Source organism: Bufo bufo, chromosome 5 (genome assembly GCF_905171765.1).
Source record: "Bufo bufo chromosome 5, aBufBuf1.1, whole genome shotgun sequence".
Classification (NCBI taxonomy): domain Eukaryota; kingdom Metazoa; phylum Chordata; class Amphibia; order Anura; family Bufonidae; genus Bufo; species Bufo bufo.
The window spans coordinates 194,078,295-194,106,142 of record NC_053393.1 but is presented as its reverse complement, the minus strand read 5'-3'; the positions used below and the strand labels follow the sequence as shown (position 1 = coordinate 194,106,142).

The following is a 27,848-nucleotide window of genomic DNA, read 5'->3' as shown; positions in this document are numbered from 1 at the left end:
TTCTAAAGTTGTCACCACCCCCATTGTTGAATTTTTTTTATCTTGTTGGCCCACGTAGAAACCTCTTAAAGTTATAAGCTCTGGTGTTATGCCTCCTGATATATTATGGTAACAAATGGTTTGATAGCTGTAATAATTAACCCCATCCTTAGAAACAGAAACTGGTTAGAATTCTGATACTTTGCTGTAGAGATCATGGTTCAAGGTTATATAGAATCTCATCTTTGTTTAGCATGAGTTCTTCAGGTTACATGAAAGGGTAGAGTTTATGCAAGTTTACTCTAAAGTCGCTAGTTGGTGGGAGTTCCGTGGCTTTCCCAACGGAAGAGCTTAAAAGACCCGAGTTTTGTTAGCAACTTTGTTGTTGGCTATTAGTTCCATTTACTTTTGATCATTACATCTAGGGGAGCCGGAAAGAACAGCAGTCAGAAACCTAACTTTAAGGGCTCATGCACACGACCGTATGCCCTCTGAGACATAGGGTCCATGAGCGGGCCATATGTCCCGGAGCGGCATACATCATATACATGGGTGGTTCGTACAGAACGTGCAGGCCAAAAAACACCATGAGGCCAACTATCTAAGTGTAAACTTAATACACAAGGCAGATGTAGCAGAATTTCGTTTGTTATGAGGTTCTTAGTGAATCATTGGCTTCTTGTGATCCTCATAAATTTTAGGCACAAATCAACACCATTACAGTTGGTCACCAGGCATTTTAATAGATAACAGACAGTATTTGTCTCCTCTGCGTACTGATCTCTGAAAATACTTTATTCGGAGCACAGAGTGTTCTTATACAGGGTCCTATCTGAAATTCATCATACTAGATTTGCAGCCCATTCTTTGACAAAGAACTGCACAGGAAACTGGACCGACTTAAAACTGCTGTTGCCTTGATTCGTTTTGGAATACAGAAAATGTACACTTTTAGGTTGCCTTTTAGTCATTTTTCATCTGTAAAATGATGACTGTAGTGTAGAATTAGTCCAGCATAGATACTTCGGACAGGTATGCTCCAGAAGTTTCACGCCTTGAACATAGTTGAACCTGGAATGCAATGAATCAAGTTAGAAATGCTGGAACGTGTACTGAAGCTGCCCTGGGGGGGGGGGGGGGGGGGGGTTGAACACCCCGACAGGCCAAAACTTAAAAGTGCAGATACAATCAACTGTAACACATCCCATCCTGGGTCATACGTAAAGACTGACCTACTGGCTGAGGAAAAAGTGCTGTATTCCCAAATAGCGGGGGAGAACGCTACCAATAGTCGGGAAATGGTAAAAGACCTTTGCACGTATTGGGAAGATTTACGAATAGTGTCGTACTAAGAATACGAATCATAGTCTTAATGTTAGATACATTTACCTTCCTGGCACATAGACATTTATAATATTTGGAGTATCGTAAATCCTTTGCCAGATTAATGCTAGAATTTTGTCCATGCTCCATAAAACTGTCTAATGTAAGTTTACACCACATAAATTGGTGGAGTTTTATGCCAAAAATGCACCAAAATGTTAGGTCATGCCCTTACTAGCAAAGCCGCACACCCTCACCAGACAAGGAGGAAAAGTCTTAGGAAAATGTGCAAAATGGTTAGTAAAGGTAATGCAAAGCATGCACATCGGTTATTTTTTTTTTCCTTTTGTGTGCAAATTGCGCTCAAAAACTGGCGCATTTTCATTAGTAAATCTGCCCCATAGTCTTAGTGTCAATTGCTGGCCAAAAGCCACATAGAGCCCTTGCAGTGTTAACTACTATCTAAGGGCTCACGACCGTAGTCTTGGTCTGCATCTGATATGTTTTTTTTTTGCGGATCAGATGTGGACCCTTTCATCTCAATGGGGCTGCAAAAGATGCAGACAGCACACTTTCCGTATCCGCAAGTCAGCACTCTGTCGGTATTTGCGTTTATGTACTCCGCCAGGATCAGAAAGTACTCCAGCCCCAGTTGTTTAAATGCCATGATCAAATGCGACTGCAGCATCTAAGTTATTAGAGTAAGGCCTCTTTCACACAACCGTTTTTTCCGTTCCGTATACAGAACCACTCATTTCAATGGTTCCGCAAAATAAAAAAATAAAAACCGAATGTACTCTGTATGCATTCCGTTTCATTGAAAGCTAGAACATGTCCTATTATTTCCCGCAAATCACGTTCCGTGGCTCCATTTAAAGTCAATGGGTCCGCAAAAAAAACAAAAAACGGTACACATACGGAAATGCACCCGTATGTTTTTCCATATCCGTTCCGTTTTTGCAGAACCATCTATTGAAAATTTGATGCCCAGCCCAATTTTTTCTATGTAATTACTGTATGCGGTATATGCCATACAGAAAAACAGAACGGATCCCGTGAAAAACGGACCGCAAAATACTGAAAAAGCATACGGTCGTGTGCAGGAGGCCATAGGGTCCATTCACACATCGTGTGCGTTTTGCGGATCCACAAAACAGACACCGGCAATGTGCGTTCCGCATTTTGCGGACCGCACATTGCCGGCACTAATAAAATATGCCTATTCTTGTCCGCAATTGCGGACAAGAATAGGGCATGTTCTATTTTTTATTTATTTTTTTTCAGGAATGGAAATGCGGACCCGGAAGTGAATGGGTCCGCAATTCCGTTCCGCAAAATGCGGAACAGAATTGCAGACGTGTGAATGGACCTTAAGGAACGGATCTGGACCCAATTATTTTCAATGGGGCCGCAAAAGATGCGGACAGCACCCAGTGTGCTGTCCGCATCCGCACTTCCGTCGGCAAAAAATTGTAACATTTTTAAGAACAAATATTAAAATTGCATAAAAGGTGATCACCTTTCAAAGAAAAAATAAATAAAATGCCAGATATGTAGTTTTGTTTTTGTCACCTCCCCCCAAAAGTGGAATAAAGCGATCAAAGAGTCTCATGTACCCCGAAAATGGTACTAATGTGAACTTCAACTCCTCCAAACCCAAATCGACAGGAATATAAAAAGCTATGGATGCCCATCAAAAACACAAAAGGTTTTTATTTTGTAAAAGTAGAAAGTCATAACTACAACTTTGGGATCGCCATATTGTTGCTGACCTGCAGAATAAAGTAAAATGGTATTTTCTGCATACAGCGATAGCTGCAAATACTAGACCCTAGAAACAATGGTGGAATTGCGAGTTTTTCTCCCATTTGACCCTACAAAAAAAATTGCAGGTGACCTTTAAAATAAGGCAATAGGAAATCTCAGTGTCACTTCAATAATACACTCAAGACAACAGTCCTTACCTGTTAAGTTTTTCATTTTGGGAATGTGCCCCGTCATCTGCAGCGCCGACAGGCAGCAACATCACATTCTTTCCAGTTGCTTCTTGGAAGGTTAGAGTCACAGGAATGCTTCCACCTTCTCTGGTCAGGTCGGGTTCAACATTAAACACTGTACAGGATACAACATACAGATGTTATATGCAAGTGCAACGTAATCATTAGAGTTGCACTCTGAACAAGGATCCTAAAGAGATAGGTGCAAAGCTTCAAGGGATCCGACTCAATCATCCCGATTTCCTCAAAGGGTAAAGGAAGCAGCACTTCAAATTCCTCAGCAAAATAAAGTTTACTCACAGCCATAGGCCAGTAATCAAATCTGTATATACATCCCATCCATGCTATACACAATCACAAGCAAAAAGACACACAACACCTCAAAGCACCGTCTTAAATAGGAATTGTAATCTCTCCCGCCATGTATTCTTATGACTCGGCATTGTACCATTTAATTATTCCTTCTAGAAGTTTTGAATGAATTGCTAGCAGTTTGAAATGAAGGTCCAGATGGGCGTTACCAATTGGGGCTGTCTCTGCACATTGTCCAATCAGTGCTGCCAGTGTCAGACCGTGCAGGTACACATCCTCCACTGGTAGCGCCCGTCTGGACCTTTATTGCAAACGGCTAGTAATTTATTTATAACTTCTAGTAGGAATAAGAAAGGAATAGTACACAGAGTTGTAAGAATAGATGCCCCAGAATAATTATTACATGGAGAACGCAAGTAAATACTAAGACATTTCAGGAGAGGTAACATTTAAGTCCTGGAAAACTAGTACATGGGTTCATTCACACGACCGTATGTATTTTGAGGGTCCACAAATACACATGACGTCCGTGTTGCATCCGTTTTTTTTTTTTGCGGATCCATTGTAACAATGTCTATACTTGTCTGCAAAACAGACAAGAATAGGGGACATGTTCTATCTATTCAGTGGGACTGCGGAACGGACAGCACACCGAGTGCTGTCCGCATTTTTTGCAGACCCATTGAAATGAATGGGTCCGCATCCAAGCTGCAAAAAAATGCGGATAGGATGCGGACCAAAAATACGGTCGTGTGAATAGGGCCCTAGTTAAAAAAAGAAAGATAATCAGGACACTAGCAATACCACCCCCTCTTTTTGGCTTTGTAACCCCCTGAATAGATTAAATACATATACACTAAGTGGTTTACGGTGCATTTTTCTCTTGGGTTTAGAGTATCTCTGTATTCTTTACCACGTTTGGAGCACATGCACCATCAGGACATAAGAGTGGCTCAGGAGCAGAGCACAAAGCACCTTCTTAAAAAGGACCTATCACCACAAACTTTAATGCCATCTGTAGGCAGCACGTTATAGAGCAGGAGAAGCCGAGCAAAGCGATATATAGTTTTGTGGCAAAAGCTTCAGTAAAGCCTGTATTACACTGCCAGATTTTTCGCTAGATAATCGCTAATGAGCGTTCGCATGAACAGCGATCATCTTGCAGTGTAATACGGCCACTTATGGCCCGATGCTTGTTCCCATCTTCTGTGAACAGTTACTGGTACAGAGGGGAAATGTTATTAGTGACCGATAGCATTGTGTGCATAAGAGGTAGCTGCCAGTCACTGATCACACCTCCTCCCTGTACCGATAGGAAAATGCAGAATTACAGGGGTAGTCCTCCTAGTAAGTGGAACCACTACAGATGTTGAATACAGTACACCCTTATCTGTCCAAACTTATACTCCACAGAAAGCAAACACCTACATGTGTACAAGATACCAACACTACATCTGGCAGTTAAACCACAACCCTACATCTATATTCCTTTAGCCCTGAGCAGGGGCGGACTGGGAGCTTAAAAGGGGCCTTGGAAAAAATATAATAAAATGTAGGTGTTTGCTTTTTGAAAAGTATAAGTTCTGAACAGATGAGGATGTACCATACTCAACATCTGCTGCTGTCCCATTTGCTAGATGAGCTGGTTGCAATATATAGGTGTGTGATAGCGTTAAAGGGGCCCTCCAGCAAGCATCCTGGAATCCTAGAATATGAGCCGGACTGGTCGCCACCACTTGCACAGCTGCTTAGGGAGATGAGGGGGCAGAGACTCACTACACAGCTCTACAATAGATGGCAATGATGCGATCCTGCCTACGATATGCCATCATGGCTGAGCAGCCCGACAGGAAAACTCACCAGTGTGTGTTATATGAAAGTGCAAAATTGTAGTGTGTACACACACAAATCAAGAAGACTACCACCCGATGTGGCCATCAAAATAAAAAGCCAGCTAAAAAGTAATTAAAATAACGGAAAAAGACCCCCAATCACTGTAGTCATCTGTTTCAGTACAGTCACACCACATTGCATGTTCTCATACCTGTTTTCATGGCTTTCCTTCCAGCAAGGTAGTGAGGGTGATTGAAGTCTGCGACCCATGGTTTTCCTCCATGACCCATTGTAACTTTAAACTTGTTAGGACTGCCCAATGATGTGAACTGCTTGGTTAAGTAGTCTTCCACCTTAAATAGAAAATGCAAAAAAAAATGCTAATCTGATTCATACAAGACCTTTCGATCCATATCCACCAACGCTTTTCTCTAGAAACACAATGGCCCACCTTTACCAATACCTTCTAATATGTAGACAGTGTAAAGACGGGTTTACGCTCCACAAATCCTTTCTTCACGACAGTCGGTTGCTCGTTCAATGAAGGAGACAGTACTAGGACGAGGGATCGCTATTGCGATCGTTCGTCCCCATAAAGAACTATTGTTTCTGGGCAGCAGATCGCTGTTTAAACAGTACGATCTGCTGCCCAGAAACAATTGGTATGCCTGCACGAATGACAGGATCATTCGAATGAACGAAAGTTTTGCTCGTTCATCGACTGCACATTTAGACAGGTAGATTGTCAGGAACGAGCATTCGCAGGAACATACGTTCCCGATAATCACCCCGATTATCAGGCAGTGTAAATCCGCCTTAAAGCTAGAGCAGGCAGTCACAAGATGCGCCAAATTTATTACAGAGGACATTTAAGAAGCTGCAACTCTAGCGGAATTTTCAGTTTTTGCCCAAAGTATGTGCATTGTTAAGGTCAGAAAATGTCCTACCTGTTTCTTCACCTCATCTGGAGTCATATGAGGCACCAGTCTAATAGAGAATTTGCCTATGACTTTTCTAGGGATAACAGTTTTGGCCCCACCACCAGAGAAAGCTCCCTCAATGCCGTGAAGTGAAAGGGATGGGAATCTCCATCTGTGCATCAATATCAGCTCCTGTAAAAAAAGACCAATACAAAATGTAATAATCCACAAAAGGACGTCTTAGTCAACTTTGTTACCCATAGCAGGTAAATGAAGACTCCTTCTAAGGGTTGGCCGAGACCGGTAAATATTTTTTTCTTCTCCGCTCATGAGGGGAGTGGATATAAATTTTGCATTTACACTGGTTATGTCTTTTCTCAAAAATACCAGGTATATCAAATGTCACTATGAAACTGGAGTTTTTATAAAGACACGGTACCTTTGATTCATGTAGGAGTTTATTAGCCCCAATATCTTTTGCAAACTCCTCAAGATCAAAGTCAATGGCGTCATAAATTGCCTTCTCATCATTTGAAACCGGTTCCACTGTATCATGTATTCCAGGAATAAGAATTTTTCCCTTCTTGTCAACTAAACTGCCTAGGGGAGGGGAACAGAAGAAACAGCATTTAGCATGGGACTAGTTACTCTTTATATGGAGAAGAAGAAAGAGAACATATTGCAACAGGTTTCTTCATGGAAGCAGCAGGAATACAGTAGCAAAATCACAAAAACAAAGTAAAAAATAAAAATAAAAAATTAATGTCCTAATAAAGGAGTTGGCCACCTTCTGGCTATTGTTGTCTGATGTATATGTAAGATGATTACATGGCAATTATTTCTGGAATACGATATCTCTTTAGGGGGAGCACCTAAATAGTGTGAGGAGTCTTATAGGCCAGGCAACACTCCTCTGAAATTCAGGGAAGAAGATATGCAAATAAGCTGATAGCAAACTCCGCCTCTAATGCTATTGGATGCAAGGTAGCTTTCCTACAACAACATTCAACCTTTTAAACAGGCCTTCAGACATGACTCCTAACATCCTTCAGGCGCTCTCCATAAGGGGATATCGTATTCCCCAAATCCTGACCTAGGCCTCTTACCCAGTGAAGCCAGTACTCGCTGCTCTGCACCGATGAGGGGCAATCCTCCCGAAACAGCTGTCTGCAGATGAGATGCTGGCTTATTTATTACCCAAGTCATGTCTCAAAGCCTTTTAAATGGTTTAACATTTATCTATAGGATAGCTACCTTATATCTGGTGGCATCAGTGGCAGAACTTGCCAAGAGCTAATTTGCATACCCCTCTTCCTAGATGGTACCTACTAAAATAATCTGTTGATATTCTGTGCCGTATGCTAGGTTTCATAAACGACGGTCCCTTGGGCAAATCTTCTATGCTGTCCACATAGAGGTCCTGTCCATAAGATGTCTACTGATGGAGGGTCATGCACATTACTCAGCCTCCCTCATTCAAAACACACTGCACCGGCACTAAACTCCTAACAGTGCAAGTGCAAATGTGTTTGAATAGAGGAGACATCACATGGAGGTGATTTGCCCGGACACAGGACCCTCCATCAGCAGCAATTTTATGGACGGGACCTCTTTTTGGACAGGTGCATTATAGCCATCTTACAAACACATTGATCAACAGTAGCTAGAAAGTGCATAACCCATTTAAGTCATATGGATGTCAAAGAAGGGTGCCTCAAGCTATACCTCTATAAGCCAGAGCACTTCCATGGGGTACATGGATGGCCACTCGGGGTAAATGCTAAAACATCCAGTTTAAAGGGGCTATCCTGGAAATGATAAAAGTAAGGATAGGTCATCATTATCACATCGGCAGGTGTGCCATGACTTGGACCCGCGTCGATGTGATAATCAGTTCAGTTGTTCCAGGGAGTCACTGTGCTCAACAGCGTGGAGGGATCCCGGCAGCCATGCTTGCTATTGCAGCTCAGCCTCATTCACTTTAATGGGGCTGAGCTGTAACTAGGCCACGTGACCAATGTACGGTGACGTCACATGGCCTAGGAAGAGGCCGCGCTGCTCACAGAGCACCAGCCTCTTCTAACAGCTGATCAGCGGGAGTTTCGGGTGTCGTACCCCCGCTAATCTGATATTGATGACCTAACCTGAAGATAGGTCATCAATATTATTTCCAGGATAACCCGTTTAATCACTTTATATGGACACATTGGCAGACTATTACATTTTATTATGGGATACATATTTGCAATTTTTATTTATTTATTAGAAACGTTGTTCCATTTGTCTTCTGCAGCCTGCACGGATTTCCAGAAATTACACAGTCAGACAAGCTCTTTTACAGGCCACTACCCCTTCTCTCATGAACACTTATACATCCGACATTCTTTAATTGAAGTCTCTTTGATTGTAATAATGTCAGCTTATATTTGTGGAGACAAACTGAGCATTTATTTAACATTTTAATCCCACAACACAGCCAATGCAATAACAGTTTGCCTTAAACATGCTCATAGCCTGTAAGCCTCAAGATACATAACTGAACTCTGGGGGTCTGACAGTTGGGACCCCCAATGTTCCCAAGAATGAGGGTTCTGTCCCCCCATTCTGATGGAGTGGCAAACCGCACATATGCCCTGCCATTCCAGTCGTTTTCTATGGGACCTCCAGAAATAGATAATCGTCAACAGTCCCATAGAAAAGGAACGGAGTGGCAGGGCGCATGAGCAGCCTGTTTCTCCACCAGGAAAGGGAAACGGAACCCCAGTTCTCAGGATCATTGGGGATCCCAGCGGTCGTACCCCCAGCAATCAGTTAGCTTTCCTGTAGATAGGGGATAACGTGACAACCCCTTAAGAGAAACTGCATGTTACATCATTTAGCCTAAACTGAATGTACAATAAGTGGGGGATCCAAAGCCAGCAAAATACAGCAATGGAGAAACAGAATTCCTGCACCGAGTGCATCATATATTATTAAACCACAGATGAGAAGTATGTAAGGAGTAATATATATATATATATATATATATATATATATATATATATATATATAATTATATATATATATATATATATAAATAATTCATGGAGGGTTTTTCCAACGTTTATGTGATTGTTAAGAGGGTTAATGCCTACCCATTAGGAAAATGAGATCGGTCATGGCTTCATGAACTGAACCACCATATACTCCAGAATGCAGATCCTTGTCAGAGCATTCAACCTACAAGAAAAAATAAAAATAATAATAATTTCGAGATGATGGGCTAGAAGAAAACACATGACCCCGCCAGCTATTCCCTTCCTCTCCACTGGGTCTCTGGTCATGTTATGTGCACACTTCTTTAGGATCCATAACAAATGATGGATGCGCTGTGATCTATGACGGCTATGTCCATTATGATAAAAGAGTCAGTATAGGTCAGCCATGTTTACTACGTCTTGTTTAGTGGTTTCTACCTGTTCAGATTCTTTTGGGAACTCTCATGATTTCTTAAAAAGTTTCCAGGGTCTGTGCAACATAGAAGCCGGCAGAACTTTGTGCAGCACTACTTACTGCCTGGCTTCAGCATCTTCTTAGTAGTGAGGGAGAGTATTCTACATAGATGTAGCCAAATAAAAGTTGAGACTACCCTACAGTACCGAAACACGAGGGAACAGCTAAATGTTAGATGTGAAGCGTAAAATGTGAAAGAAAGCCCAACGTCACACGTACATTCCCGATGCCATAACTGTCTATTCTGTGGCTACGTAGAAAAACAAGCTGCCAAACTTTGACTATTGCTGTAACGTCTGGTAGAATGTAATGTCTGCATCTAGAAATATTATATTGATGCTTAAGAGCACGGCAACTAATATCACTCCATACCTCGATGAAGAAGTAGCAGATGCCACGTAGACCATATGTAATACATGGCTTGTTTTTTCCTAGCCAGTAGTTATCAGAAATGCAGACGTAATCCACATCTTTGAAGAATGAATCTTTCTTGGCAAAGATCAAGTCATCTAGGCCTTCTGATCCAGACTCCTCCATTCCTTCAAAGCAGAACTTGAGGTTGACAGGAAGCTCCTTTAGAATAAGAAGTATAGTCAGATCAGGTTAATAGATGAAGTAGCTAAACAAAATAAAAAACCACCGCAACTGACCACCAGTGGAAGAACAGGTGTATGGCCCGTGACAGATGAGCTGCTGGATAGGTTAAGAAGGAAGGTACAAAAAGTCAGGAAAGCAAGAACTGGAAAGACAGATCAATGGTCTGACATAAAAGGGAGTTTATAGAGGTTGTGCCACCAAAATAACCCTCGCCCATATACCCTACTGCAAACAGAGGATCCCATTTAGCGTAAACATGTTGAGCACTGTCCCCCACTGATGTCAAGGGAAGCTGTTGGCAGCTAGACTGATCAATGCCGAGGATTCATATAGAAGGCTGGTTGTCTTGATGAGACATCTCCTTTAAAAGGAGTATCCAATGTTTTTTTGCTTTATAAGACACTTTTTTCCTCCAAAAGTGGTGGGAAAATGGCAGTGCATCGTATAAAGTGAACACCAATGAGCGTTCCTATAATGGAAGCGCTAATTAGTATGCAGGAGGCGCAGGGAGCAGCTAGTATAGCGCTGGTTGTACTCACCACTTCCTGGTCCTCGTCACGGCCCTGCACTGTGTATAGTGTCAGGACACAGTGCACTTAGGCATGCACTATTTTATTATTATTATTATTTATTATTAAAGCGCCATTCATTCCATAGCGCTGTACATATAAAAAAGGGGTATACATACATAATACAGACAATTGCACTAAGCATGAACAAGACGAGTTACAAACTGGTACAGAAGGAGAGAGGGCCCTGCCCGTGAGGACTTACAATCTACATGTATAAGAGAAGGACACAGTAGGTGAGGGTAAAGCTGGTCATGGCGGTATAGGGGCAGCAGGGTCACTGATTGTAGCATGACCTGATGCTGTGCGTTGTCAGGTCACCGTGCACCCGGAACAGGAGGTGCAAGTTAATTTATTTTAGGTCTGATCTGAGGGACTTCCGGAGATTGCAGAGCCCCAGGACCACCACCGATCTAATAGTTATCACCTATCCTGTAGATGGGGGATAACATTTAGAGGGAGTCTGTCACCAAACTGTCACCTTCTTTGCTGCTTACATAACGCTGTAGCACAAATAAACATGATTTAAATGGTACCTTTGTTCTTTTCTAACGATGTTCATAAGCAGCAAAAGGTTATAATCATATGCAAATATTGGCTCGCAAGTGCCCAGGGGCGGCGTTCGGGCAGTAAGTGGCCAGGCCGCTCTGCGTGCACAACTCCCTCCTAATCCCTCTGGCCCGCCCTGTAATCCCTGCGTCATCCTGTTAGATGGCCAAGATGCCGTGCTTGTGCAGTTCACTGCTAGGCCCGCGCATGCACACTGTTCTGACCACTGTGGGCATCGGCATTGCTCCCAGCAGTGCGCATACGCCAGCTAATGGCATTCTACTAGGGATAGCTGGTGCTGGGCCCAGTGGTGAACTGCACACGCACGGGATCTGTCACTCAACAGGATGACGCAGGGATTACAGGGCGGGCCAGGCGAGGGGCTAGGGAGGAGTTATGCACGCAGAAGGCAGAGCGGCCTGGGCACTTACTGCCCGAAAGCCACCCCTGGGCACTTGCGTGCCCTTATTTGCATATCATTTAAGCCATGCTTTTGCCGTTTATGAACATTGGAAGAAAAGAACAAAGGCACCATTTAAATCATCTTTATTTGTGCTACAGCTATCCAACCCCTAAAATGCCTCACTATACGCCTGTGCCACTCACAGAGGTTGTATTTACCTGGCTCCCCGGCACCCGTGTAGCTTCTGAAGCCCGCCGCTGCATCTCCCCAACGCTCATATGAAAACATCCGGCTTCTGCGGGGTGGGGCGAATCAGCCAAAGAAAGGCCACGACGGGAACAAACCTCCCTAGTGATGCGGGTGCCGAGGAGCCAGGTAAGTACAACCTCTCCGAAAAGCCCGGGCGTATGGGGAGACATTTTAGGGATTGGACAACCCTTTTTAAGTAAGCAGTCCTTTAGGCCATCCTTACTGGGCCAGAGGGCTCATGGGAGGCTTCTTTTGGGTGCCTCACTTGCATAAGGCACTGCTTTATCTTAAAGGGGTTGTCTCACTTCAGGAAACAGCATTTATCACTTAGATTAAGTTACTACAAGCCACTTACTAATGTATTGAGATTGTCCATTTTGCTTCCTTTGCTGGCTGGATTCATTTTTTCAGCACATTATATACTGCAATCTTGCAGTGGTGGTCGTGCTTCCACACTACAGAAAAAAGCACCAGCCTATGTGCACTCCCACGGTGTCGGTCATACTAAAGGCCGGCGCTTTTTCGATAGTGTGCCACCGCTGATGGATTACATGGACAATCACAATACATTAGTAAGTGCTTTGTATTAACTTTCTCTACATGATAAATGTCACTTGCTGAAGTGAGACAACCCCTTTTAAAGTCATCTTTTAGGGTTGTTCTGCTGTGGCTCTGTACAACCTCAGAGATGGACACAGCACCCATAGAAGGGTCTGGGTGACTATGTAAACATTACAAAACAGGTTGTTTACAGCCGATACGGTTTAATCACCAACTCTTGAGCGGTTTATTGTTTTACCTGCTTTATTTGCTGATACGCTTCAATGCAATTAAGCCATGCAAGCACTGGACCTTTGTCATCTGAAGATCCTCTCCCATACAGCTTGCCTAGGCAACAATAAGTTACAGATTAAGATCATTTAGTCGCTCATATTTATCTGCAATATAGTAATTCAGCCAATATGCTATCTGTAACAGGGCAATCTGAAATGTCAGCATGCAACCGGTGCAAAGGTGCAGGTCAGTTCAAAGCTCACAAGAACCATGTCCTTGTAGCCTGCAGGCGACCCTGCACCGAGCAATACGAGTCAGATTGGAAAGACAAAGCCATTTTACTGAAATGTACTTCTTTACTTGTGAACCCCCTCATTTCTGACATCAGGAGGGACACTGCCCCTAATAAATCACCCAAAACTGAACCTACACAACACTGCCGCCACTATATAGCTAGCTGGCAATTTACCAATTACTTTACCAATTTACCAATCACTTTAGTTGGTGGTGTCCTGCACGTCGTCTTCCATGCAAAGTATGGCTGCTACCATTGAACACTATCTGATGAGTTAGATACAGCAAAACACGGATCCGCAAAAAATATGGATGACATCCGTGTGCATTCCATATTTTGCAGAACGGAACAGCTGGCCCCTAATAGAACAGTCCTAGCCTTGTCTGCATAACGGACAATTTTTTTGCGGAATGGACATATGGAAACGGATTGCACATGGAGTAACTTCCTTTTTTTTTTTGCAGACCCATTGAAATGAATGGTTCTGCATACGGTCCGCAAAAAAGACGGCATGGACACGGAAAGAAAATACGTTTGTGTGCATGAGCCCTAAGGGTGAATTCACATGCGGTAGAATAGTTGGGGAGATTCCTGCAACTCAAAATCAGTTCCATTTATTTGAATAGAGTTGTTTGTGAAGGAAGCCTTATTAAAAGGGGTTGTCCAGGATGTTTTTATGTATTTTTTTCCACTCCTGCAGGGCTCCGACGGCCCCCCGCTGATTGTTTACATCAATATGTATGTGTGCGGTAACTTCCTGCCGCACTGCCTTGTGGGTCCCAGCGCAGCATAGTGTGGTTTAAGCTGTCTATCAACTCCTCCGTGCATCCGCCGCCCTCATTCATATTCCGCTTATTTCTCCAGCCTGCCGCCCCATTTGCCTGTAATTTACAATGGAGGCCATTACTATTCTAAATAGCATAGTGCTCCGCCTCCTCTATTGATAAGAAAGTGCACTGCCCGGTGACGTCACCGGACCAGAGGGGCGTGGCCTAGCGTGGTGTGTTGCCGCCTAGTTACTGCCCTCCGTGCGCTCTGCATAATTACTGTGGCTGACGGTGACATCACCGGGCTCCTTGCGGCGCGGAAGAAGAGGCTTCGCTCTGCACAAAGGGCCCCGGTATGTCACGGACTCTGCGAAAATCTGCACTTCTGGCTGAGAATTTCTGAATTGAAAACGGGGCATCAGAAAAGTCTGGTAAAGGTAGCACAGGCATGTATGTAATATTTAGGAGACTGCTGTACACTTACACCAATGTCCCCAATCCCGGACAACCCCTTTAAGATGAATGGGACAGAAACGTGTGTGACATGCCTGCCATGCGCTAGTGGCAGCAGGGGTGTGGCGTTCCAGTGCCTGGTTCAGTGCAGCGCCTCCTGAAAACCGCCGATCGAGAGTTAGACTCCTGCGATCCGACATTCATGGCTTAGGGGTAAGTATGCGTCATCAATAGCAAAGTCACCGAAAACCCTGTCAACCTTGAAAAGCCAAGAAAGTGTATATTGGGACCACCCCCTCTACCGTGTGCAGAGCCCACCAACCACCTAAATATATCAGCTTTCTGGGCCTCTAAATTTGACAATGGATCTAGAAACTAATTAATAAAATAAAGAAAAATATATAAAAAAAAAATCACCTTCCACACCATTTAGGTGGCCGTATGAAAACATATAAGGAAGGAGAAACCAGCTACCAAACAAATACATAGAACCAAAATCTTAATACAAGGAGAAGAGGAGCCCCGTCAGCTCCATTATTATTAGTCATGGCTCCCCCTGACCTCATTACAACACTATACGCTGGCCAGATATGGTAGGATTAGTGATTCTGCTGCATAGAAAAACCCCTATGGGGAAATGAAACCTTTCAGCTTCCTGTTACTTGTCTGTTGCACAATGCTATACAAAAGGCATCTAGCAGAAAAACCACTCTTTGATGCTCATAGCTACCAATCACTGCATAGATTTAAAGAGGCACTCCGTGTTTTTTTTCCTTTGCCTATATAGTGCAGGAAAGGAGATTAAAGAATAAGATAGAGGCTCTTGTGTATGCCCGTCTTATTTGAAGTGTAATTTGTGGATTGTCTGCCATGTTCATTACTTCTTCCCCTCTAGTGAAGGCTACATTTCCCATCATGCCTGGCTTTGCAGAGACAGAGGGGCAGAGTCCTATCGCACTTCACTGCTCTGTGAGGTGGCAGCCATGACAGATCAGTGGCACAACTGCTGTTCCCTCACACTGCAGGGTCTCCATGTTCTCCTATGTAATACAGATGCCCTCTCTCCCGTTATCCCTCCCTTGTCAGCTCTTACATGCATAATACAAGGGGACCAGTGTGAAGCTTCATCTCATAGGACTACACTGGAGAGTCAGCACACCCAGATAGTACAGACCGTGAGTCAAGAGGCTTATATAACTGCAGCTAATCAATGTATACACTCACCTACTATATATCTGGACTCCTGGCCCTTTAGCTAGGGGACACACTGTATAATTAAAGAATGATGTCATCCTGTAATTCATATCTTCCCATAATGAAAAGGTGCAAAATGTATGGATGTTAGGATGTAACAAATTACACCGCTAGAATACTACTGGCGAAATAGTAATATATGTAAAATAACAAATGCGCAATCTTCACCAGTGCCAGCAGCCTTGTGAAAAAAATATAAATAAATCACTGGTATGGTGTGTGCCCGCCTCCTCCCTATGATCCCCTGACTCTGGTTTGGTTGCCGGCCGGCTCCTGCGCGATCCTTACCAGTGCCGGGAGCCTTATCAAATTAGCATTGCCCTAATCCACTGGCCATCAGAACCAAAAGCCAAGAGATATATAGATCTATGTATGTGGGAATATATATTAGATCAATATATATAAGTATATAGAGATATATATTTACCGATCGGTATCTATCTCTATAGGTGAGGTAAGAACTGATGCAGTCTGACACTTCAGCTGTTTAGTATGGCTGTAAAGCTGATCCAACACGTCTTTTACTAGGAGTAGCCAAAGTGCTGGGTGGGTGGCTACTCCCCACATTCCAGGCTGGGTCTTGGCGGGCTTAAAAAGCAGTCAGCACTATCAGGTGGTGTGGATTTTACCTCCATCTGACAGTGAAGCTGTGGATCCTCTGTGCTGAAGGCTGAAGGCTGCAGACAGGCATGCAGGCCGCCTGGAAGACTGCCAGTGAACTATTCTGTGGCTGAGCATTCAGCCGGGTGTGAACTGACACCTAGGATTCCAGGTGAACACTGTTTTGTTTTGCTGTGTGTGAAAAAGCACCAAGACTGTTATGTTTTGCTGAGTGTGAATAAAACACTGAAGTTTGATTTACAACCTAGTTCCTTGCCTCTATACTGTGTCCGCTAACCTGTCTACCAGAGCAAATCCCTACAATATCTATCTATCTATATCTATCTATCTTAGAGAGAAAGATGTAGATATACATCATATATGTACATAGAGATATAGATCAGTAACTAATATATATATATATATATATATATATATATATATATATATATATATATATATATATATATATATATATATATAATTATATATAGGGCTGCAGCTAACGATTATTTGAATAATCGATTAGTTGTCGATAATTTCATCGCTTAATCGGGAAAAAACACCAAAATGACAAAAAAAAAAAAGGGGTTTATATGATTTTACTTGAAAAATTATGTTCAAGGGCCATATTAAAACAAATTGTGGATTTGGGAGGGGGGAATCTGTGGATGGCACCCTTATGGGGAGGGGGGAATCTGTGGATGGCACCCTTATGGGGAGGGGGGAATCTGTGGATGGCACCCTTATGGGGAGGGGGGAATCTGTGGATGGCACCCTTATGGGGAGGGGGGAATCTGTGGATGGCACCCTTATGGGGAGGGGGGAATCTGTGGATGGCACCCTTATGGGGAGGGGGGAATCTGTGGATGGCACCCTTATGGGGAGGGGGGAATCTGTGGATGGCACCCTTATGGGGAGGGGGGAATCTGTGGATGGCACCCTTATGGGGAGGGGGGAATCTGTGGATGGCACCCTTATGGGGGGGGGGGGGAATCTGTGGATGGCACCCTTATGGGGGGGGGGGGGGAATCTGTGGATGACTATGCTATGGGGGGAGATCTATGGATGACATTATATAGCATCTTATGCTATATTTGTCATCCACAGATCTCCCCCATAGCAGTGTCATCCACAGATCCCCTCCATAACAGTGCCATACACAGATCCCCCTCCCCATAACAGCCCTGGCCCCGCCGCTCACAGCAGTATTCCTTAACCGGCAGTAACTTTTACTTTAAATCACCGCATCTTCTTTTACCTTACAATGAAGCTCCAGTAACAGGCAGAGGGGGCGGCGGCGTAACGTCACTCACGTGACGTGCCTGCTCCACCTACTTTAAGAATGAAGCAGGCGGAGCCTGCGCGTCATGTGAGCAAGTGACGTTACGCCGCCGCCCGCTCCTGCCTGTTACTGGAGCTTCATTGTAAGGTAATAAAGATGCGGTGATCTAAAGTTCAAGGACCCGCAGGCATAGCAACGAATCGGCCGATTATTCGATAACGGGATTCGTTGACAACGAATCCAGTTAACGAATATTATCGATAACGTCGATTAATCGTTGCAGCCCTAATTATATATACTGATCTATATCTCTATGTACATATAGGATATATCTACATCTTTCTTTCTGACATATATCTTGATCTGCAATGTGACAGGAAGATCTTCTGCCTGTGTGAGCTAGGAGATGATCATGTGACTGTGTATGCAAGGTTAGGTTGTGCAGTGCAGGGGGCGGGGAAGGGCAGATTATTCACACCCACAAATATTCATGAGGGAGAGCTCAGGCACTGTTGGTACACGCCCCCACAACTTTGCTGTAGCATGTAAACAAAGCAATAATAACAGAACCATGCAAAGGTGTAAGTATGAGTTTTCTCTTAAGAAATCAAGCCTAAAAGGGAACCGGTCACCTCAAAATCGCATATAAAACTGCCAGCATTACCGTATAGTAGCCCCCAGTCTGTTATTAATGATGTGTTTGATCCGGTAATCTGATGCTCCATACATGCCAAAAATGATGTTTTAATCGCCGTCAGCGCTATCTCGCTGGTCAGTTTGAAGTCAAGGGGGCAGCGGTCTCTTTGCTTCAAGTCAGGATAAGCGTGCCCCCTAACCGTCCCCTCTTCTGTGTGATTGACATCCTGCAGTGCGGCCGGGGATAGCATTTGTCTCACGCAAGCGCGGTGCGCTCCTTGTTACTGCGCGATCCCGGCTCCCCGCAGTTAGCCGGGTTTCATTAGCACACCGCTCATGCGCGAGACTAATGCGATTCCCGGCCGCACTGCAGGATGTCAATCACACAGAAGAGGGGACGGTTAGGGGGCTAGCTTATCTTGACTTTCAGCAAGGAGGCCGCTGCACCCTTGACTTCAAACTGACCAGCGAGATAGTGCTGACGGCGATTAAAACATCGTTTTTGGCATGAATGGAGCATCAGATTACCAGATCAAACACATCATTAATAACAGACTGGGGGCTACTATAAGGTAATGCTGGCAGTTTTATATGCGATTTTGAGGTGATAGGTTCCCTTTAACTAATGTATATGTATGTCCTGATGAGTTTTATAAGTTTATTTATTTTTTTTCCATAAGGCTCCATTCAGACGTCCGTAGTGCATTGCGGATCTGCAATACATCAGGCCTGCACTCCCATAGAAATGCCTATACTTGTCCACAATTGTTAAGAAGAATAGGACATGCTATATTTTTTCCGGAGCTGCGGACCGGAAGATCGGGGTCGTGCTCCGGAAATGCGGATGCGGACAGCAGACTGTGTGCTGTCCGCATCTCTTCCGGCCCCATAGAGAATGAATGGGTCCGCACCCATTCCGCATAATTGTGGAACGGATGCGGACGCATTCTACGGACGTGTGAATGGACCCTTACTCGGATAAACCCTTTAAAAAAAAAAAAAAAAAATATTTCTCAGCAATGCAGGCACATACGAACATGGGACCAACACAGATGCCTTCAGCAACCAAGAGCACATGCAACAGGTCAGGCAGTTTCATAGGTACAAATCTGCTGACAGATGCCCTTTAAGGAATCTCCAAGCCCTATCATGAAGACTCCAATTGGCATCAACGCTGGGGAAATAATTCAGAACTGTGTTTCTTACCATCTCTTTCTTCCAGGACAAAGGGTTCGCTGTCCCATCCATCCTCCAGCGCTGCCGGTTGGACATCCAGGTGACCATACACACACACCGTCTTCTTACAAGGATCTGAACCCAGGTTGCCCAAAATAATGGGAGGGAGAGGGATTTCTGAGCCATCTGGAAGCTAGGGCACACATGAAATAAAGGTAAGTTTTCAGAAAACATCGTTATTTTTGTAATCCTTTTATGTAGTTATGTATAGAGGTAGGGGGGAAAGCTGCAGAAAGGCAACACTTATGGGTTAACACAAAAAAAAAAAAAAAAAAATCCCCCCAAAAAGGTGAGTCTCTGGAGACTGGCAATGTTCGGTAAAAGTGAGGTAGACCAACCAAGGGCAAGGTACAGCATAACAGATCCCTCAGTGCTGACTTACTGACTTAGGCTCCATTCACCGGTCCGCAAATGGGTCCGCATTCGTTCCGCAATTTTGCGGAACGGGTGCGGACCCATTCATTTTCTATGGGGACAGAATGGATGCGGACAGCACACAGTGTGCTGTCCGCATTTGCGGAGCGCGGCCCCGATCTTCAGGTCCGCAGCTCCGTAAAAGATAGAACATGTCCTATTCTTGTCCGCAGCTTGCGGACAAGAATAGGCATTTCCATAGGGGTGCCGGGCGGGTGTGTTGCGGATCCGCAATTTGCGGGTCCGCAACACACCACGGACGTGTGAATGGAGCCTTAAAAGGAAACTTGTGAACTTGACTGCAGTGCAATCTGCAGGTTATAGAGCAGGAGGAGCTGAGCAGACTGATATGTAGTTTTGTGGGAAAAGATTCAGTATAAGTAGTAATTTATTAATTTCAGGCTCCGCTCATTTTATGCTTAGGAGTCATGTGGGCAGGCCTAGTCGGTGACCGACAGTCTTCTCTGTATGCTTCGTCATCACTGTGTGGCAACGTCCTTATGACTCCTAAGCATAAAAAGGGCAGAGATATAAATGTTTTACTGAATCTTTTCCGACAACATCATATATCAGCCTGCTCAGCTCCTCCTGCTCTCTAACATTGCATTGCATTTTCATGGGGACAAGTTCCCTTTAAACTGTCCTTTACAATTACATACTCCTGCTCAGAGACGGGGAGGGAGTAATTGAAATCACAGTTAGGCCTCTTGCACACGAACATGTGCGCCCCGTGCTGCGGGCCGAAATGCACTAACACCCACCGTGGGGCAGCTGCAGCGGACCCATTCACTATAATGGGTCCGCGATCCGGCCGTTCCGCAAAAAAGATAGGACAGGTTCTATCTTTTTGCGGAACGGAAGAACGGGACGAAACCCCACGGAAGCACTCAGTAGTGCTTCCATTCTGCATCTCCAGATTTGCGGACCCACTGAAGTGAATGGGTCCGCATCCGTGATGCGGAACAGGTCCGCATCCGTGATGCGGAACGGTGCCAGTGTATTGCGGATCCGCAAATGCGGTCCGCAATACGGCCATGGAGCGCACACGTTGGTGTGCAATAAGCCTTAAAGGCAGGTTTTGTTACAGAAATTTCTGAGATTGAAAATCTGTTCCATTCATGAGAATGAGGCTTGCAGAAATCAATGTGCTTCCCACCAAAACAACCCCATTCAGATAGAACTGATTTCTGCAACAAAACCTGCCGAGTGTGAAGGCAACCTAAAGAGTATCAGCACTTCTCCACAGGATAGGGATAAGCATCGGATTATTGGGGGTTCAACCACTCAACCGCCAAAATTGCAGAGAACCCATTCTCTTCAGAACGGCCAGAGATTAGTCTTTAATAAATGTTATCCACGCATGAAGAAAAAAAAAAAGTCTGCATAGAAACTGGAGTGGTGCAGAATTTCTATTGTTTCTGCAGATTTCCACCATAGATTTACCCTTTGCAATGCACAGGATGGAATCCACACTGCATGGAAGGCCTAACTCCTTAGTGTTAGGTCAGTGTTTGATCAGCGATTGTAAACCAAAGCAAGGTGCGGGTCAAAAACACAAAAAAAAAAGTGCAAATCTTTCAGTTATATCTTAGGCCGAGTTCACAAGGGGCGAGTATTCCGCGCGGGTGCAATGTGGGAGGGTTAACGCATTGCACCTGCACTGAATCTGGACCCATTCATTTCTATGGGGCTGTGCACATGAGCGGTGATTTTCACGCATCACTTGTGCGTTGCATGACAATCGCAGCAAGCTCTACATTGTGCGTTTTCCACGCAACACAGGCCCCATAAAAGTGAATGGGGCTGTGTGAAAAACGCAAGCATCCGCAAGCAAGTGCGGATGCGGTGCGATTTTCACGCACGGTTGCTAGGAGACGATCGGGATGGAGACCCAATCATTATTATTTTCCCTTATAAACATGGTTATAATGGAAAATAATAGCATTCTGAATACAGAATGCATAGTAAAACAGCACTGGAGGGGTTAAAAAATAATAATAATAATAATTTAACTCACCTTAATGCACTTGATCGTGCAGCCCGGCATCTCTTCTGTCTTCTTAGCTGTGTGCAGGAAAAGGACCTGTGGTGACGTCACTCCGGTCATCACATGATCTTTTACCATGGTGATGGATCATGTGATGACCGGGGTGACGTCACCACAGGTCCTTTTCCTGCACACAGCTAAGAAGAAGACAGAAGAGATGCCGGGCTGCGCGATCAAGTGGATTAAGGAGAGTTAAATTATTATTATTTTTTAACCCCTCCAGTGCTATTGTACTATGCATTCTGTATTCAGAATGTATTATTTTCCCTTATAACCATGTTATAAGGGAAAATAATACAATCTACAGAACACCGATCCCAAGCCCGAACTTCTGTGGGATTTAGGTACCAAACATGCAGATTTTTCTCACGCGCGTGCAAAACGCATTACAATGTTTTGCACTCGCGCGGAAAAATCGTGCATGTTCCCGCAGCGCACCCGCACCTTTTTCCGCAATGCCCGTGTGAACTCAGCCTTAGGCCTAGTTCACACTTCAGTTATTTGGTCAGTTATTTCCATCAGTGATTGTGAGCCAAAACCAGATGCCGGTCAAAAACCCAGAACAGGTGCAGATCATTACATCAGACTCCACTAGGGCTGCAGCTAATAAATTAGTTGTCGATAATTTAATCGATTAATCAGGAAAAAAAAAAACACCAAAATTGACAAAAAAAAATAAAGGGGGTTTATATGATTTTACTTGAAAAATTATGTTCAAAGGCCATTTTAAAACAAATTGTGGATGCCACCGTTATGGGGAGGGGGATCTGTGGATGACTATGCTATGGGGGGGGGGGGGGGGGGGGAATCTATGGATGACACTATATAGCATCTTATGCTATATTTGTCATCCACAGATCTCCCCCATAGCAGTGTCATCCACAGATCCCCCTCCCATAACAGTGCCATACACAGATCCCCCTCGCCATAACAGCCCTGGCCCCGCCGCTCACAGCAGTATTCCTTAACCGGCAGTAACTTTTACTTTAAATCACCGCATCTTCTTTTACCTTACAATGAAGCTCCAGTAACAGGCAGAGCGGGCGGCGGCGCAACGTCACTTACTCACGTTACGCGCCTGCTCCACCTACTTTATGAATGAAGCAGGCGGAGCATGCGCGTCACGTGAGTAAGTGATGTTACGCCGCCGCCCGCTCCTGCCCGTTACTGGAGCTTCATTGTAAGGTAATAAAGATGCGGTGATCTAAAGTTCAAGGACCCGCAGGCATAGCGCCTGACCGCCCGCATAGCAACGAATAGGCAGATTATTCGATAACTGGATTCGTTGACAACGAATTCCGTTATCGAATATTATCGATAACGTCAATTAATCGTTGCAGCCCTAGACTCCACTACTGGTTTTGGCTCACAATAACTGATGGAAATAACGGACCAAATAACTGAAGTGTGAACTGTGTAGACTCCATTGCTGGTTTGGGCTCACAATCACCGACGTGTAAGTTAAAGGGGTTCTGCAGTTTGTTTTAACTGATGATCTATCCTCTGGATAGATCATCAGCATCTGACCGGCGGGGGTCCGACACCCGGGACCCCCGCCGATCAGCTGTTTGAGAAGGCAGCGGCATTCACACTGTTTACCGCTGGCCCAGTGATGTCACGACTAATATCAACTGGCCTGGGCGGGGCTAAGCTCCATTCAAGTGAACAGAGCTTAGCCCCAGGCCATTGATATTAGTTGTGACGTCACTGGGCCAGCGGTAAACAGTGAGAAGGCCGCTGCGCTGCTGGAGCGCCGCTGCCTTCTCAAACAGCTGAAAAGCGGGGGTCCCGGGTGTCGGACCCCCGCCGGTCAGATGCTGATGATCTATCTAAAAGATAGATCATCAGTTAAAACAAACTGTAGGCCCCTTTACATAGGCTGCCTGTGTAGGCAATTATTGTGAACGAACTGTTCCTTCCTGATAATTGCCTGCTGTTCAGAGAAGGTGAGAGCGGCATTTACATGCAGCAATCACCTCCACTGTATGGGGACAAGCAATGGCTACCGCGATCACTCGTCCCCCTATACAGATTCACTGATTCTGGGCAGCAGATCCTTCTTTACACAGACCTACCTGCCATCCAGGAACATGCCTTCACCGGATATACGAGCGGTTGCCACTGTTATGGACCACTAAGACAAAATGGATACCTGCTTGTTGAGAACTATGTTTAGCCAAGATGGCGGCCAGGCATTCAGCCAACGCCTATATAAACTAGAATCTTACTTTGTGTTTTATTGTGTGCTTCTTTGTGGTTTCCGTTCAGCTCAAGCAAGCAGTTTCAAAGAAAGAAAAAGTAAAAGCTTCACCCACCAGCAAAGGGGGGGGGGGGAACTTCCTCTAGTCATCGATGTTACAGAAAATAGTTTATAGCCAATAGAAAAGATACACGCCACCTTACACCCCCCACTCTTTCCTGTCTTATATACTGTCATAAACCAGAGATCCTATTATAGGTACCCCCAGCTGCGTGTGGTCTCAGTATTCATCGCTCAGTATACGTATACTTTAACATTAATTCATTTGGAGCAGTACATCAACCGAACCAGAACACCCCCTCATCAGGCGATCAGCAGCACCTTTAGACAGGGCAATCATTGGGAATGAGTGTTCATAGGCTCATGTAAAGGGGCCTTTAGGATTAACATAGGCAGAATTCGCCGTAGTAGATTTTGATGGTAATTTGCTGCCTACACTGTGGAAAACTGGTCCACGTGGACATACCCTATTGACGGGCTTCATGCTTCAATGTGTGCTATAAAGGACTACCATACACAGGGGGTAATGCAATCTGGCTGGAGGCCAGAAAACACAGGCCTGGAAGGAGCTAAGGCCGTAGCGGAGGAGAGAGCACAAGGGGTCTAGGACTGGCATACAGTCGAGGAGTGTATACCGCTGATTTATACCCAGACCTGCTGACAGTGCGTCCTAGTGTTACATTTCGCAATAAGGGTGGTTTCCTTGGATGTAAAGAAGCAAGACATCAGGAACCAGTCCCTTTACGGCAGCTCATTATTAACTGCAAAACTGCCAGTCAGTACCAGTCTATTGTATGCATGGCACTGAACTGGAAGTGGATGGCACATGTCCAAAGCATTACCCTGAAGAAGTAAACAGGGCCCCGCAATATCTCATCTGAAGTGAACTTAGAGTGGAATTGTGCACTACTGTAAAATCTATTTGCTTTGACTAATTTACCAAGGTCTATGGTGCTTGAAGATTAGAGATAATATACTGGATAAGCAGCAGGGAAGAGATAAGTAGGAAAATCTAAGGGCCGTTTACACAGACACTCGTTCCTGATCAACAGGAGAGCAGCAAACCAGCAAAAGCTCATTTATCAGCTGACCACATCTTTTATAGGGTCAAAAAAATTATTAAAAATCTCACTTGTCAGCAGCACATCTTCCCCCCCTAAACCATGGATATACTCCTGACATAATGGACAGCGTATTAGCCTATCTGCTAAAAGTTAGCATTAGGAGCATTTTTTAATAGTGTTATTTCACAAGCAAAAGCTACACCTTAAAGTTTCCCACAAGTTTACATAAATCAATACAAGTGACCACAAGAAACTTTGTAATATATTTTATCCGTGAGAAATGACAAGCTCTCTTGTCATCAGCTGTTTACCTTGACCTCCTCCCTGCTAATTGCTTTTCACTTTGAAAAAATGCAATACAAGTCTATAGAGAGGGGAAGGGGGAGGAGTGAGCAGCAGCAGGAGGAGTGAGACGGGACTCAAAGACAGCACAGCTACATAGGAGATTCAGATCTCAGCACAAGTGCTAAAATCACAACCAATACATCAGTCCGTTAGGTCCTTGGGGCATTCTTCTGAGTGAGTAAGAGAAGCTTAGGAAGAAGTTTCTACACTTTCTATGTGCAGTGGATGGAAGCTGGTCTCCTCCCACCATGTCTGAGAGATCTGCAAACTAGATGTTCAGCACGTAAGGAGGAAAACTGCTAAAAATGCCAGATACAAGTAACATAGGGGCCCAAACTAGTGTTATTTCTTAGGTACACAGACTGTACTATTGAGTGATGCAGAGTTTGTTGAAAGGTTAGGTAGCCATTAACTTCACACCGGCCTGGAATGGGAGCCTGGCTGCAGTAACCTGGCACGACCACTATACTTTGAACAAAGTTGTGCTTCTGGTTCAGTTCTCAGTGGTAGTTCTGGGGGCTGCAGGTAACAGCTGATTGGCGAGGGTGGCGGTGTAAGACCTCCACCAGTCTGATATTGATGAACTATCCCGAGAATAGGTCACCAATATTGGCTCAGAAAACTACTTAAAATAAGCAGCCTAGCAGGTACAGTGGGAAACTCCGCGATCAGACACATATGACCTGTGCTCTGAACATCTGTAGTCACCTTCTGCTTTCCGATGTCCACCAGTTCCGCAGAGCCACCCAAACGTTCAATCTCCTTGGCAGCGACTTCCATCATTTTCTTGATTTCTCCTCTTTTCTCTGGCAAGGCTGATACACTTTGGATTGCCACCCATTCTGCCAGTCTCTGAAAAATTACACTGTGTCAATAACTCGCTTAAAGAGGCGGTTTGCGTTGGACAATCTCTACTTCTTAGAAGGGTCCCTTGACAAAGCAGATTTGTGTCCCAATGCTGGACCACCCAGCAGACAACGGTTATCTGTGGGGATGCCTGGTAGTAAGTGGTTGTGCCAAGTCTAAAGGTTATACAATAGACACAGGATAGGGGATAACTAACTGATCAGTAGGGGTCCAACCACTAGGACCCCCACCAACGTGATGGAGCGGCAGGTTGGACATGTGCCCTCCTGCTCTATAGACTGCTGGAAATATCCTCAGCCTGCCGCTCCATCAGAGTGGCAACATGGGACTCCTGTGCCAGGGGTCAGACCCACACCACCATCAGTTAGTTATCCCCTATCCTTTGACAGGAGAACCACCACCCCTTTAATGAGCGAGACATGATGCCTCATTGGAAGCAGGTTTTCCCAGGCAGGGAGGTTGCTAAAAACCTCACCCCAGATGTGCACAGCCTCTTTAGTGTGATTTTTGTTGGCTAGACTTAAAGGAGTTTTTCAAGTTTGGGCTCCCATATCCGATCAGTGATTGCCCAACACTCTACACCCCCCTCCCCTGGAACTAGCACTGTGACTGGAGCAGGAAGCTCAGCAGTGGTGTCCACCTCAACTCCCACTGAAGTACATGGGAGCTGAACGGCAGCAATCCAGCGCGCCCACTACACTTCGTGCTGAGCCTCCTGCTCCATTCACCGGACGCTGCAGGGAACAGCAGAACGCTGGGGGGTGTAGAGTGCTGGCCCCTCACCGACCAGACATGGGTGCCCCACCCTGGGGATAGGGCATCAATATCAAGAGCCTGGAAGACCCCTACTTTCCAATGAACATGCATGCTCTGCTGAGCTGAGTGTCAGCAATCTGGTGCTAGACACCATTGGTGGTGACTTAACTCCAACATGTCCCATCACTTCCAAGACAGGAACATAGTGGAGGTCCACACTTGAACAAGCTCACAAGCTCTGGGGGCTTTTTTTTTTTTTTTACTATTATTACATCTGAAGGCATTCTACAAGAAGTGGTCCTCCCATATAGGTACCACCTGCTCCCTACATGTATACCATCTGCACTGGAAGTACTGCCAGTCTGCCACATAGCGACCTCTGCTCCCCCACCCCAAAGGGCTGCATTACCTTGACGTAGACGTCCTGGTGATTGTCGATGTAGTCGAACAGAGGAGTGAGATCAGACATGGTGACCGGCGGGAGGTGAGCAGCGCTGTGGCCCTGGAGCAGCCGGCACTCTCTATATGTCACACGCTTCCTACAGAACAGGCTCCGCCCACAGCCGGCACAG

The 27,848-nt window shown here is 44.9% G+C and overlaps 1 protein-coding gene across 1 annotated transcript; it reads right to left on the bottom strand.

Moving 5' to 3' along the window:
• Window positions 1-702: 702 nt before the first annotated feature.
• CNDP2 (carnosine dipeptidase 2) lies at window positions 703-27,848 on the bottom strand. Its single transcript, XM_040432408.1, is given in 12 exon segments — window positions 703-1,019; window positions 1,022-1,050; window positions 3,267-3,414; window positions 5,656-5,797; window positions 6,392-6,556; window positions 6,804-6,964; window positions 9,499-9,583; window positions 10,229-10,429; window positions 13,023-13,111; window positions 19,494-19,656; window positions 26,362-26,505; window positions 27,686-27,848. Coding segments are annotated over 12 exon segments (1,422 nt in total). The 5' UTR covers window positions 27,746-27,848; the 3' UTR covers window positions 703-984.